At 38.7% G+C, this 13,338-nt stretch overlaps 1 protein-coding gene across 6 annotated transcripts in view; it reads left to right on the top strand.

Annotated features, from left to right (window-relative positions):
* TMEM245 (transmembrane protein 245) overlaps positions 1-13,338 on the top strand; it is an 83,891-nt gene that overhangs the window by 37,254 nt on the left and 33,299 nt on the right. For all 6 annotated transcript variants that reach the window (XM_084282757.1, XM_084282756.1, XM_084282755.1 and 3 more), the window contains 2 exons: positions 3,172-3,303; positions 9,802-9,924. In XM_084282757.1, the coding sequence (XP_084138883.1) occupies positions 3,172-3,303; positions 9,802-9,924 (255 nt within the window). The remainder of the gene's footprint in view (positions 1-3,171; positions 3,304-9,801; positions 9,925-13,338) is intronic.

Raw genomic sequence — 13,338 nt, 5'->3', positions numbered from 1 at the left:
TTCCTGTAACTTTTATTGATTTGAAATTTTTAGAAAGAAGTCCTTTCACATTACTTTAAATGCATTTTTGTGAATGCTAAAAATGGGTTCTGCACACCGAATCTTGAAAAGTTCGTAAGAGTTAAATCACTTTCATGCTGTCAGTGCCGTTTGCCTGTAAAGGAAAAAGTAAGCAATTCATTAGCCACGGTGCAATGGAAATACCAAAATCCAAAAGTCATACCCCTGAAATACTTCCCTATATTTAAATAATTGCAGTTACAGTTTATTAACTTTTCTTTACGCAGTCACTTTTAAAGTACTTCTGAAGTTTGAAGAAGATCTCAGTGTTAAAAGAAGTAAGAGTTTGAGTATTGTGATCAAAATACTAGGGGAAGGAATCGGTTATTTCTTCTGACAAGATAATGGTGTCAGAAGCATGAAGATTATGTGGTAGGCTACATGATGCTTTTGGGGAATATGAGTCCGCCGAGGAGAAATAAAAGTTACATTTTTGGGACATTTTGCTGGCCTTAAGCACTTAGGAGTAGTCAGTGTTGAATGCTTAACCTCAAAATTGCGTACTTTTGATACAGCTCATACTGATAAACTTGGGCTTTTACTGTTGTAAGCTCTGTGTCAGATGCACCCTGGCACTGTGTGGTTCAGCATAACATGTGCTGGAGGAGTACCTTCTTGCTGCAGTGTGCAGCACAGGCCATATCTCTCTGAGTTGCAATATTTGATTCCTTCCCTGTATTTGTTATTTAAGACAAAGCTGTGGTCTTGTACATACTCTTTTAGTAGAGCAGAGTAGCAAGCAGCTTTTCCAGGAGTCAGAAAGGCAGAAAGCTGCAGGAGCATGTTGATGCTCCCTGCATGCCATTTTGAAGCCAGTTCCCCTTGTTGCCCGCTCAAAACCCTGTGCTAGCACTGGCACATTGGGCTGCAGCCACTCATCTGCTGCTCCAGGTTCAGTTTCTGATCTTACCCTCTCTGTCACATTCCATGCCCACTTTATATGTTTTTCCTGGGTGATTTCCACCTGGCTATTTCCCTCTTAATATTTTAACGGCCTTGTGGGGTCCTTCAGAGTATCTGAAAACTGAAGGTAAGCTAAATTCCAGCATGCAAAACATCTGTACAATATCCAACAGTCTCAGTAAAGCTTTCAAGCTCCCCATCATTTCACTTGTATGAGCATTATAATCATGCTTCATTCTGAGGCCTGCGCAGCGTTGCTGTAGCCTGTAGGTGACTGAAGAATCCAAGCTCAGGTGATGCAAAGCTGTAGAGTTGAGGGGGAATTGCCAACAAAACGTTAATTCAACCAGTAACTTCAACTTTCTGAAAAGATCAGTAGGTAGCAAATGGTGTATATTTTAAAAGGTTGCAAAGATGTTGTGAGAGATTAATTACCATCGAGTCTCTGTACTTACTGAAGTAAAATAATGACAGAATCATAAATCACTTGGAAGATGAGGGCATAAATGCAATTGAATCATCTTCAGGGAGAACTAGTCTTGCTCGTCTATTCAGGTGTGAAGTGTTTTGTTTTGCTGTGTTGTGTTCTAAGATCTAGTAAATTTGTTAGAGGACTCGGTTGACAGTTTCCTTGAATCCTCTGTTTAAAAGGCCGTAGGTGCTACTGCAGTATAGCTGCTGCATAACAGTGAACTTGAAGTGGGCATTAACAATGTAAAAAAATCTGCAAGTGATACACCATTCTGCTGGTTAATGTCTTTGAAAACAGAACTAGGTGAATGGAAAATACATTTCTCATAGTTTACAAATACAAAAGGTTTATTGCAGGTAGATGTTTGACTATTTGCATTTTTCTGCTCTAAATAAGCTGTCAGCCTAGAAGAGAGATCTCTGCGTTGCTGTGGATTGTTAAACAACTTTGCTAATTGTGCATCGTAAAATGTAACTGTGTGTCTAGGGAAAATTGGTAGTAAACAGAAAATATAATCATAGAATCGTTCAGGTTGGAAAAGACCTCTTCCTTTAACCTCGCACTGACAAGTCCACCACTAAACCATGCTACTAAGCTCTACATCTACACGTTTCTTGAAGGCCTTCAGGGATGGTGACTCAGCCACTTCCCTGGGCAGCCTATTCCCTTTGCACAACCCTTTCAGTGAAGAAATTTCTCCTAACACCCAACCAAAATCTCCCCTGATGCAGATTGAGGACATTTCCTCTAGTCCTATCGCGTGTTGCTTGGGCAAAAAGATTGACCCATATAAATCAGTGCAGGGACTTCACTCAGAATAATACTTGCTATATGTGCCAGAAAAAGGTAATGTCATTCTGAATGCAGAATGGTAAGGTTAAAGTTTTGGAAAATTCTAACAGAAGTAGAGGGATGCTTGTATAAACATCAGAGTTAAGAGCGTCTCTTACAATTGAGGATTGGGATGACATCTGTTTTAATCAACAGGCAGGCTTGTATTTTCTAACTGTAATTGTGGCATCCTTCTCTGAAACTCCTGATACAGTCCCAGACTGAGTCAAATAGTCTTGTATTAGATTGTGGTCACATGTGGTTCAGTTGCAGAATAGACAACTTCTTAATTAGGGTGAAGCCACCTAAGTAACTAGCTGTTGTGTTTATGACCATTTTCTGTGCTCTTGCTGTGTCGCAGTTACAAACCTGTGTTGTTGTAAGAAATCCTCCATGCTTGCAGTTCAGTTTTTAGCTTCTGCATGACTGAACGTTGCCAGTGGAGAAGCAGATGCTAATTATGAGGAAAGTAGTTGTTTGGCAGCTTCTCGTATTGTTCTTTGCGGGCTGTACTGGTAGAAGTTATATGTTACAAAGAGTAAATTATGTAGGCAGTAACTGAAATCGTTACCTCTGGTGTGCTTTCATAAAGAGCAAGATAGATACCGTTGTCTCAGTCAGGCTGTGAGGCTGATGTTTAACTGAGATGAATCAGTACAATGTGCAGAACTGTACTCACACGGGATAATTAACTACAGGTTTCTGTCAGCTTTTAGTTTTTCAGTTGTACAGAGAAATGCTTTCTTACTTCCAGGTATTTTTGAGGATGCCAATTAAAGCAGGTCTGACTATTTAGATGCATGTTGGACATGTTCCTCATTAAGAAAATCTTTGTCTTCGGCTTTCACATTTATTGAGTTATTCACATGTCTGCTATCCTTACATCTTTGTCTTTTTTCTTTAAGAATGTAACACATTCTGGAAGACACAAAGGACACAAATGGCACATAAACCGTCAGAACAGCTGGCTTGGTGATATTCTGGACTGGCAAGATGTTGCTTCATTCGTTCATGATAACATTGAAACATTTCTTTCGGTATGTATTGTTTGCTCTTATTACCAAATTGGTCTGATTTTAACTGGTATTAATTCCTTCTTGGACTACTGCTAAGGACATGGCATGCAAGTACATGGAAACATTGGAAGTGTTACTTACAATTACCTGTGTAATATTTGTAAGTCTCTTTAGGATATATTCATATTACAAACAGAACCAAATTGTGATGAGGAAGCCCTCCTGATTTCAGCATCTTCAGTGATATTTGCTTGCCAGAATTCTTCCTGAGTGGGATTGTTACTGTAGGATCACCTGTGTCACCTTATAGCTGGGTAAATTCTTCTTAGTCTGTAGTCTACTCTTCTGTTTCTTGGAGGTCATTTGGTTGGAATTATTCTTACTTTATCTGTCTCTTCTAGAAATATTGTTATTTGCCAAATACCAGTTTGCTTCAGCCTTGTTTTTATGTAACATGTGGCAAGTGCAGGGTTGGAGGCTTTTATTTTTTTAAAAAAAGAATAACATTTGTCTAGGTTATAAATGAGAAATACATTGACCAAGGGGTTGTAAGATACACACACATATACATATATATACACACACACACACACATATATATTACTTATCTGTATATGTAATACATAAATGTGCATGTGTGTGTTGTAGTCATATTTTTTTCCTCAAATTATTATTCATTGGGTTGAAAGCAGCTTATTTCTCTTTTATGAAAGTTCTGTGGAGAATGAAATTAATATTTTACACTGTGTGAGTCTCTGAATTAATGCACTGGACCTTTCACCTCATTAGGAGAAAAAGAAAAAGCATTGAAAGCAATGAGAACTGAAGCAACTACATTTGTCTAAAAAAATGATGTTGAATCTGAAGCGCTTAACATACAGTCAGTCCCAGATACAGTTCATCTTTGACTTGAGCTGTTGTAATCTAGAAATATATTCAGTTTAAGGCTTATCCATGTTGAAGGAATATTATTTATATCTAACTTGCAACATAAGATTTCTGTGGATGCAATTTAAGCAGTTATTTGCCTTGAGGCAGCTCATGGTCTCAACCGATGGGCATGTGTCCTTTTGTGTTCTCTCAGCTGCTGCTTAAATCTTTACAGTTTCTATCATTAAAAAACAAAATGCAAGTTAAGAAGAAGATGAGACAAACATCTTACTGTAGTGAACCTTTTTAGTGAATAGTAAAAATTTGCTTAATTCTTTCTTTGCGTGCTTGGGGCTCAGTTATAAACATCCATAGCATATCATTTAAAATAAATACAGAATGTGCTGCTAAGAGGGAGAGGAGGAGGAGGAGAAACTAAACTGCTTTATAGGTGCTAGCTGTCTCCTTTACTCCATTGCTAAACAGTGTTCAGAAACCAAAATAAGTGTGCTTCAGTAATCTTAAATAGGCTAAAATAGTGGAGGAAATACTGAAAAGAGAATAAATATTTAAGACTGCAATACATTAATATTAATATTTTTTTATCTAGCTAGCATGCTTAACATTCTCTAAAATCTTGTTTAGAAATACAGGGAAAAAAATTGCAGCAGTTGGCTTGTTTTCCTGTTTATATCCATGAACCCATTACTTATCTGCTGTGGGGAAACACCTGTCCTTTTTCTCCATACACTCACATCCATAATAACAGATTGTAAACTGGTCCACATAGTATATAACACTAAGTCCTGATTTCACATCCTTATGGGTAGCATCTTCTTTGCTGTCTGTCTCATAAACAATCTATTGCATAAATATTACACTGTTTTAAATTAGAATCGATTAAAATCTCATTTGTGGTCGTGGGTAGGTCATTAAAGCTTAGAGATGATTAAAATGAGCATACTTCTACCATAAGTCTGATGTTTCTGAGAAAGTTGCTTCACCTATTCTAGGTTACAGTGGAACTTTACTGTATTCTGGATTTATGTTTTTATGAGAGAATGAAAATCTTAGTGTTTCGAAGAAGAACAATTAGTTACTACAGAATGGCATACTAAACTGGGAAGGATCAATATTCTAAATCATTTGGGTAGTTGTGGGGAGAATGGGGTTTGGAGTTTTTCATTTTATTTTTTTTCATGGGCTTTTGCTCACATTTTTGTGGGTTTTATTGTGTTCTGTGGTTTTCTGTTTTGCTTGCTTTTTGGATGGTTGGTTGTGTTGTACAGGCTGGAGGTGGAGGTTTAAATGGCATAGCTCTAATTGAAACTAGGATGTTTCTGCTTCAGGACGCTTCAAATCAATGCTAACCTGCAATTCATAAACATACAGTAAGACATGGTAGATTCCATAAACTGCTTTGACATTTTTTTTTAAACACAAAACAGTTAAAGAGAGAACTGTAAAGAAGTGGTGGGTGAATATGTAGTAGTAAACGCCTATGCATAGATTATAGCTGGAGTTTACCACATAATAAGTTGTGGAAACCCCTTGGCTTTCAGAAATATTTCAGAATAGTTCAGATCACTATGTATTCTCTGAAAGTACAACTCTTTGACAGTGTTATATATATATTGCAATTATAAGCAGATAAGCTCTTTCCCATTCATGGAAATCATAGCAAGTGTTCATCCTCTTTAGTAAGCGAAGGAGCATCTGTTAAAAGAAATATGTTAGAAAAGACAAATGGAAATGTCTCTCTTCAGGCTTTTCCCGTAATGGAAGAAACTTCCATATTAGAGTTGAAAGCATGTAATTAAATAGCTGGTATAGCTATGCTGGGGAATTGCTGGCATTTATTTCATTTGTAACAGTATGCGTCGATTCAGGAATTTAGCTGTGAGTATCAGGTAAAGCACTGTACCCCCCTCAAAACATGCTGTTCATTATAGCAGTCATATTTAGCTCTAGTTTGATGTAGTTAGACCTTGATTATTTTAAAGTAACTCGCTATATAAACATGTAGGTTGCCTGAAGATTTAATGTAAAGATAAGCTTTTCAAAATCATCAGTTACATTTGTTTTTACATGTGTAAGCTGTGGTGTTAGCAGCTCTGATACATTTCATCTTTGAATTCTTCTAGATTCAGTAGAAGCGGTAATGTTATGAACTTGTTTTTTTTGTAGTGGTATGTTTCCAAAGTGGGGTTTGTTTCATCCTATTCTTAGTCTGGGGAGAGGACTGGGGTGGGTCCTCACATCTGCCTCCAATTTTCTACCCCATGCTGTATCCTAAAGTAGTTTTTTAGGTGAACGAAACATGCAGTACGTTGCTGGGCTATTAAGATTTAATTTCTGAGTAATGAAAAAGCCTCGTTCCTTCTCCACTCGCCTGCTTTTCCATACCCTTTCCTCCGTTTCTTGAAGGTTTGAAACATTGAAAAAGCAAATTGCTGCTGGCTAAATCCGTGAATGATCACTCGAAACTCCCTTGATGGTATAGGAGACATTGCTCATGTCTCCTAAATTGATCTTGCTTTTTCCATAAGAGTATTCATCATTCTACCAGCAGCCAGTATCTCATCCAGAGATTTCCCAGGCAGAAAGACAGAAGACCTTCCTTTAAAAGATGCACAGTAAGCTTCAGCTCGGTTAGGTTTCCCGATCTGTTCCTTTAGCATGACTGATACACGTATGTTCCAAATCAGGTTGGGCTGACATCCAATTTCAATTGCTCAAATATTTCAATGAAAACATTTCCCAATGTTTGCTCTGTCCCTGAGGATTTCTTCATGTAATTACCTCACTGTATATCCAATACAGTTCATTCTTCAGTAATAATTCAGTTACCATGCTCTCTTCCCTGTAAGCATTCTGAGATTTGGTGTTCTCTGTGGCACTCAAACACCACTGTGAACTCTCAGGTGCCAGGACTTAATGTTTTTGTGACTGTTAGTGGGGTATTTGAGCACTTTCTGATATTGTATTCAGTGATGACTGATGTCTGCTATTTCTGTCTTCTCATCCTTGTGATGAGAAACGTGTTGTGAAATTTTAATTGTAAATACACATAAGGGGAAACTTACTCCACAGCTGGAGACCACTCCCAGAGGATGCCCTTGCCTTCATAGGACATACCAAAAGTCTCCAAAATGCACTATCCTTGCTTACCCCAAAGTAAAAGCTAGGATGTCCTTCTAGGACAGCTGTTCTCATTGTTGAGTGAACCCTGTGATAACTACATCTAGGCTAACTGCAGATGTATGCTCAGGTTATTAGCTCCTCAGCCTAAAACCTGTAGGGAAACTTAAACAAGTACAGACTGTGCCGCAGGAACAAAACATCCCCAAAGAAACTTTCCTAGCCCCACCAGATATAAACTCTCTCAAGCAGATGGAGCAAGTCCCAGCCCACGAGAACTGCTCGTCAGTAGCAGTGGGGGGTGAAAAGGGCCGTGTGTGTGTGGAGGAATTAAAGATGGCTGTGATTAGTATTTAGAAGGCTGAGAAATTAGGCCAGTTTTAATCTTTTAAAACAAAACTTCACTGGACTAACTTTCATCAACAGCACACTTTAATGCTAATGACTTGTTTTACAATCTACTAATTGCTATTGCTGTGTGTTCAAAGTAGTCAGTCAGTCTTCAACAATCATATCCAACAGTAGCTGTGAAGGTAGAACAGCATCGTGCTGGTGCTGTGTAGTTGGCATTGCTATCCACTGTCAGGCACAGAAGTCAAGGGGATCGAGCTCAAGAGCTCTTCAGTAAGGAAACTGGAACTGGAGCATCATCTTCCCTCAAATTAAGGAGCTTGTCCTTTTTATAAAATGGTTTGTGTCATGTCTGGACAACTCCCACCCCTTGACCTCTGCCTTGAACCATATTTTGTGTGATGCTTGCAGAATTACTACTTTCCCTGACTATGGCAGGTGCTTTATCCTGTTGCTTGCCTTTACTTCCACCCCGTTTCTTAGTTGCTGCTGCTTTTTCTTAGAGCAAAAGCAGCCTTTTCCCAGCTCTCTTTGATGTCATGTTCATCAGCGAACAGTTTGTGGTTCTGAGGCCTCTGTTTTCAAACTGTGTCCTTTCTTCCAGTGCTTTGCTGTTGTTCTATAAACTCCACACCATAACGAGATGCCTGTGGCACCAAGGTCCTGTGCACACAGCAAGTCCCAGTAACACTCTGGGACTGCGGTTTTGCACAGCTAGCATAAAACTTGCAGGCTCTTTGAAATGGTGGAGGGAAGGGATGCCCTCCAGAGGTCTCTTGGCAGGCTTGAGAGGTGGGCCTGTGTGAACCTCAAGAGGTTCAACAAGGCCAAGAGCAAGGCCCTGCATCTGGGCTGGGGGAATCCCAAGTACAGATGCAGGCTGAGCAGAGAATGGATTGAGAGCAGCTTTGAGGAGAAGCTTGAGTAAGGAAGTGGACAAGTACTATGGGAGAACACTTTTTTCAGCCGAATGTTGTCATCACTTCTAACCTCACTTGAGGCATTCTCAAGGGAGACTCATAAAATATCTTCAGAAGATGAGCCTTCAAATACGTGACTCCCGTTAGGTAGTAAGAAGCACAGATGTTTTTCCTGTGTGTGGTAAATCTTTGTCACCTCCCCCAGCAGTTATTCCTTCACAAAATTATGCTTCAAAAATTATTTTCTGTATGTCTCCTTTGATTTGATTACAAAATAGAGATGGTCATATGGCTATGTTAGTTTGAAAAAAGGTATGGCTTTTCCCCTTCAACCTTGCTGCTTATATCTGTGAATCAGTTTGGCTAATAACCTTCTCACTGTGTTCCTTCTGAACGAAGTAGTTGTTGAGACTGTTTGGGCACAGCTTTTAGGATGCCTCCCTGTACCGTGTCATGCTATTCCTTTTTGCCCTTAGTGTTTCTGAAGTTGCTGCCTTACTCAGATTGTGCTGTGTCTCCAAACGCAAACTAATTTGGCTGTACTGGCATTCCATATTAAAAGGCATGTCTCAAAACTATTCTACTATCTGTAACTAATAAGCAATCAGTTCCTCGAGCCATTACAGAATTTAATAGGTTGTATAGAGTTTGATTAATTTTCCATAACTGCTTGACTAACTCTTGCATCCCTATGCAAAATCACAGCTTGTGTAGTTGTCTGCAGACATTATAAAAATTATGCATCTTATTTACATAGTGTGTTTAAAACAAATTTATTAAAGCTGTAATTGTGTTAGTAGATTTGAAGCTAGCTTCAGATTTATTTCTGTTTTATGGTGTTATTCCTTGTTCTTTGTGCTTTAGCATTCCTGCTTTTGAAAAGATGAGCTTTCCCTCCCAGGACAAGATCTGCTTTCAGTTGATGGTGATACTGATCGCAGTAAACAAGTGTCATTATATCTAGATTTTCTACAATTTTACATGATGAAATACTTCCGGGTATTGGGAGAAAAGTTCTTAAAACCTTGTAGCCATCTACCTAGAAACCTGTCTTTGGCAAAGTAGACATTTTCATTTAATAATACCTGTTGCAATTTAGGGTAAGGGAAGATGATTTATTATTTCTTTCGTCATCTTTGTATGACTTGATGGAGAAGAATCACTCTGCAAGCAGTTGAGTTCTAGGTAATTCAATGTGTTGTCTCACTTTATCTTCATTCCTCCCCTCCTTTTTCAGATCCTAGAGTCTCTATGGATAGTGATGAGTCGCAACGTGAGCCTCTTGTTCACTACAGTTACAACATTAGTGACCATCCTTTTCCACAGTGGGACAGCTCTTCTCAATTTTGTGCTTTCAGTGGTAAGTAGTGTGTTACATGCTTATGTGATCGATTTTACTGAACAAACCTAATGGTGCATGTTGTAGTGTTGAAAATCAAACCCAAGCATTGAAAACATCCTCTAAACTTACCTAATTGGAGACATCCGAGGCGAAGGAGCCTAATTTCCCCATTGTAATTTCCACATTGAGGAGCTCGAAGTCCTCCTATCAGTCTGTTCATAGAAAGCTCTTTGTTTCTGGCCTTGAAGATACTGAGCTGTACCTTGTGGTACCCTACAAAACTGCTGAAATCTCAGGGCATGTCCTCATAAATATATCCTTAAACAAACCAACGCTCTCAGAAGATGGAAAAATGTAATAGCTGGAAGATTGCTGAAACTTTCTGAACATCTTCATCTCGGACAGTGAGCAGTATTAAGGACTCTAGCCTGGGACTTATTCCTGTTTTAATTAAACAAATACTGATCTTGGAAGCATGAATGAAATCCATGTCTTGGTGGATAGTTCAGCATTCAAAAACATTTGCTAGAAAGCAAGGTGTTTTGCCAGTTTAACCTTACTGCCTTCATTGATGCTTGCTCAGGAGAGAGGTTTTGGTAGACAAAGCTGCAAAATTGAAATAATGTTTAACAATATTTCAAGGCAGTTGTGTGGGTTCTCTTCGATATTTAAGAAAGAACAAATAGCAACAAAATTTTATTAAATGACTGCCTTGAACTGAAGGAGATCATTGCCACTGAATTTTGTTGTTCTCTAGTTAGCTTTCTTTCAGTTAGTGATGAAAAGAGAGAGACTGTGGGAATATTTCATTTAATTTCTTCCTCGGTACACTACTTCACCCATGATGACATGTTGGTAACAGTATCCGAGAAGTTAGTGTACTTCCAAGTGGCAAGTTCAGGTGATAATTGCAGATCATCTTAATGCACTCATTACCCTGACACAAAATTTAAATTCAGCTGTCTAATGGCTTATACCAGATCCATTCTATGCAGCTGTTGTGATGCATGGTCCTGCCTTTGTTTGTCATCAGGGTCCTGCTGCTTGCTGCGGCACGGTGCAGTCAACTGGCAGAGAAGAGATAGTTGGGTTTGCCTTGGATTTCTTTTAAAGATTGGATGCCCTAAAGGCTACTGTTCTTCCTCTACTTCTGTTGTAGGTTGAGCGTTTGTCACAGTTTCTTTGAATCTCTCAAATTTATGTGACAAACATACTCTGTAGATTAAACTTCATTTTGTGAGCTCATTAGAGAAGAAAATAAACATGCACAACAAGCCAGGCTCAATCCTCTTCATATAGACTAGTCTAATGTGAACTCACTAGTTGGTCACTTAACTAATGAGGTTTCTAACTGAAAAGTTTCCTACTTCCTAACTTGAAATTTATAACTCCTAACTCAAATATTCGGCAAGAAGTAGTTTGTGTGCCTTTGAACAGTGCAGTTCCCTAGCCAGCAGTGAGAGTGGTCATCCTGCCTCTACTGTCACACCAGGAAGGATGAAAGCCTTAGCAGTCCAACCGCTGTTGGATCCACTTCAGAAACTTTCTGGATAAGCTGATGTATTTATTCCTTCCAGTTTGGAAGTTTGGTCTGTGCCAATTCCATGAGTTAACAGATCCAGAGGAAACTGCCAGACAATATTCAAGGACTGTGGCTGCAGGTGATACTAGGGGCATAGTGACTTTTAGCCCTTCCTGGCCATCATTCCTAGCAGCACATGTCTTTTGTTTTGACATAACTGTGCCTACCTGAAGAGTAAGTAGTTTATGTTGTTAAACCCTTTGGGTGGGTGCTGTAATGTAGTCTTTTGTTGCACTGTACATTTCTTAGGTCTTTCTGTCCAGTCAGAACCAGGGTTTATCATATTTATGAAAGTCTCTCACAAAGATTCTTAGAAAAAAAAATAAACGGATTCTCTTAAAACACAAGAAGGTAAATTGACGAAACTTATAATAGTGTTCAGTGTGGATTTATTATCAGGACTGACTAAAAGAGAAAGGACTCATATTTAGGTTTTTCAGAAAACAGACTGCACAAAATAGAGATTAGTGCAATGCATTAATTGGGGCAATATATGAATGAAAATGTTAGCTGTTGTGAGAATTCAGCTGATATTGTTTTTCAGGCTTTAAAGTACTTCTTAGCATAACTTAATTGAGCTATTCTGTAGTCCTTGAAGAAGTAATGTAATTGCTTCTTAAATTTTCCAATGTTTTTTTTTTTTTTTTTCCTTCTGCAACAGTGTAATACAAAAAGCAGAGAAAACCGAAATGTGACTCTAGGATAAAGCACCGTGGCTTTCTCAACTCTTGCAGCATGCATCATTACTGAATTCTGTTTGGGACTATATCGTTATTAGATTTACTTTTTACTCACTTTGCTTTCTTAAAAGCTAGGGAAGAAAAAAAATTCTAAATGAGGAGAAGATCAGAAGTAACCTTAACAGTTATTATTCTTCCAGGGTCTCAAGGCATACTTTTTTTTTTTTTTTTTTTTTTTTTTTTTTTTTTTTTTTTTGGCCTTGTCATAGAATCATGGAATGGTTAGGATTGAAAAGGACCCTGAAGATCATCTGGTTCCAACCCCCCTGCCATGGGCAGGGACACCTCTCAGCAGACCAGGTTGCCCAAAGCCCCATCCAGCCTGGCCTTGAGCACCTCCAGGGATGGGGCATCCACAGCTTCTCTGGGCAGCCTGTGCCAGAGCCTCAGCACCCTCTGAGTGAAGGATTTCCTCCTAACGTCTAACTTAAATCTATGCCTTTTTAGTTGAAAACCATTACTTAAAAAACTATGCTTTAATACATGGAAATAATGGATATGTTACTCAGAGCCTCTATTTTGAAAAATGCGTCTTCTACCAAAGCATTCACTAGGAAGTAATCTGTGTGTGTAGCATATCCCTCCCCAGTCCAGTAAGGCTATATTCAGATGTTCAACAGATGCTTGAAAATTGATCATTCATTGCAAGAGTGCTGCTTCTATTTTACTTCTGAGTGCAAGTTCCTAACTGCACACGTGCACGTGGGCTTATATATAAGCTGGTGTGTGTCTTCTCACTCTGTTAAAGGCTGGAAAGAGAAAATCTCCATTTGGCAGATGGGTATCTACAGTCCTGCAGGGAATACACAGATTTCTGATGCTTTTTTCGTTCATTGGAAAACTGAGCATGAAAGTGTTACAGAAATATTTCCAAAGTCTATGGACCTGACATACAAGGGATTAAACGATGTGCTTCTTGATACATGTGGAAATGCTGAATTGCCATTCTAGCCTAGTGTTTACTCATAGATTTTGCCTTGAATTCAGTCAATTCACCCTCAAATTAGAGTATTTAAAGTTTCAGAGCTTGGGGCTATAGGATAAATACTAGAGCAAGAAAGTGTAATCTGTCAAGTGTTGAACACTGGAAAGAGTTTATTATTTTATTTT

This window comes from Netta rufina, assembly GCF_964035555.1.
Source record: "Netta rufina genome assembly, chromosome: 2".
Lineage (NCBI taxonomy): Eukaryota > Metazoa > Chordata > Aves > Anseriformes > Anatidae > Netta > Netta rufina.
The sequence above is the reverse complement of the archived record's forward strand: the minus strand, read 5'-3'. Positions and strand labels throughout refer to the sequence as shown.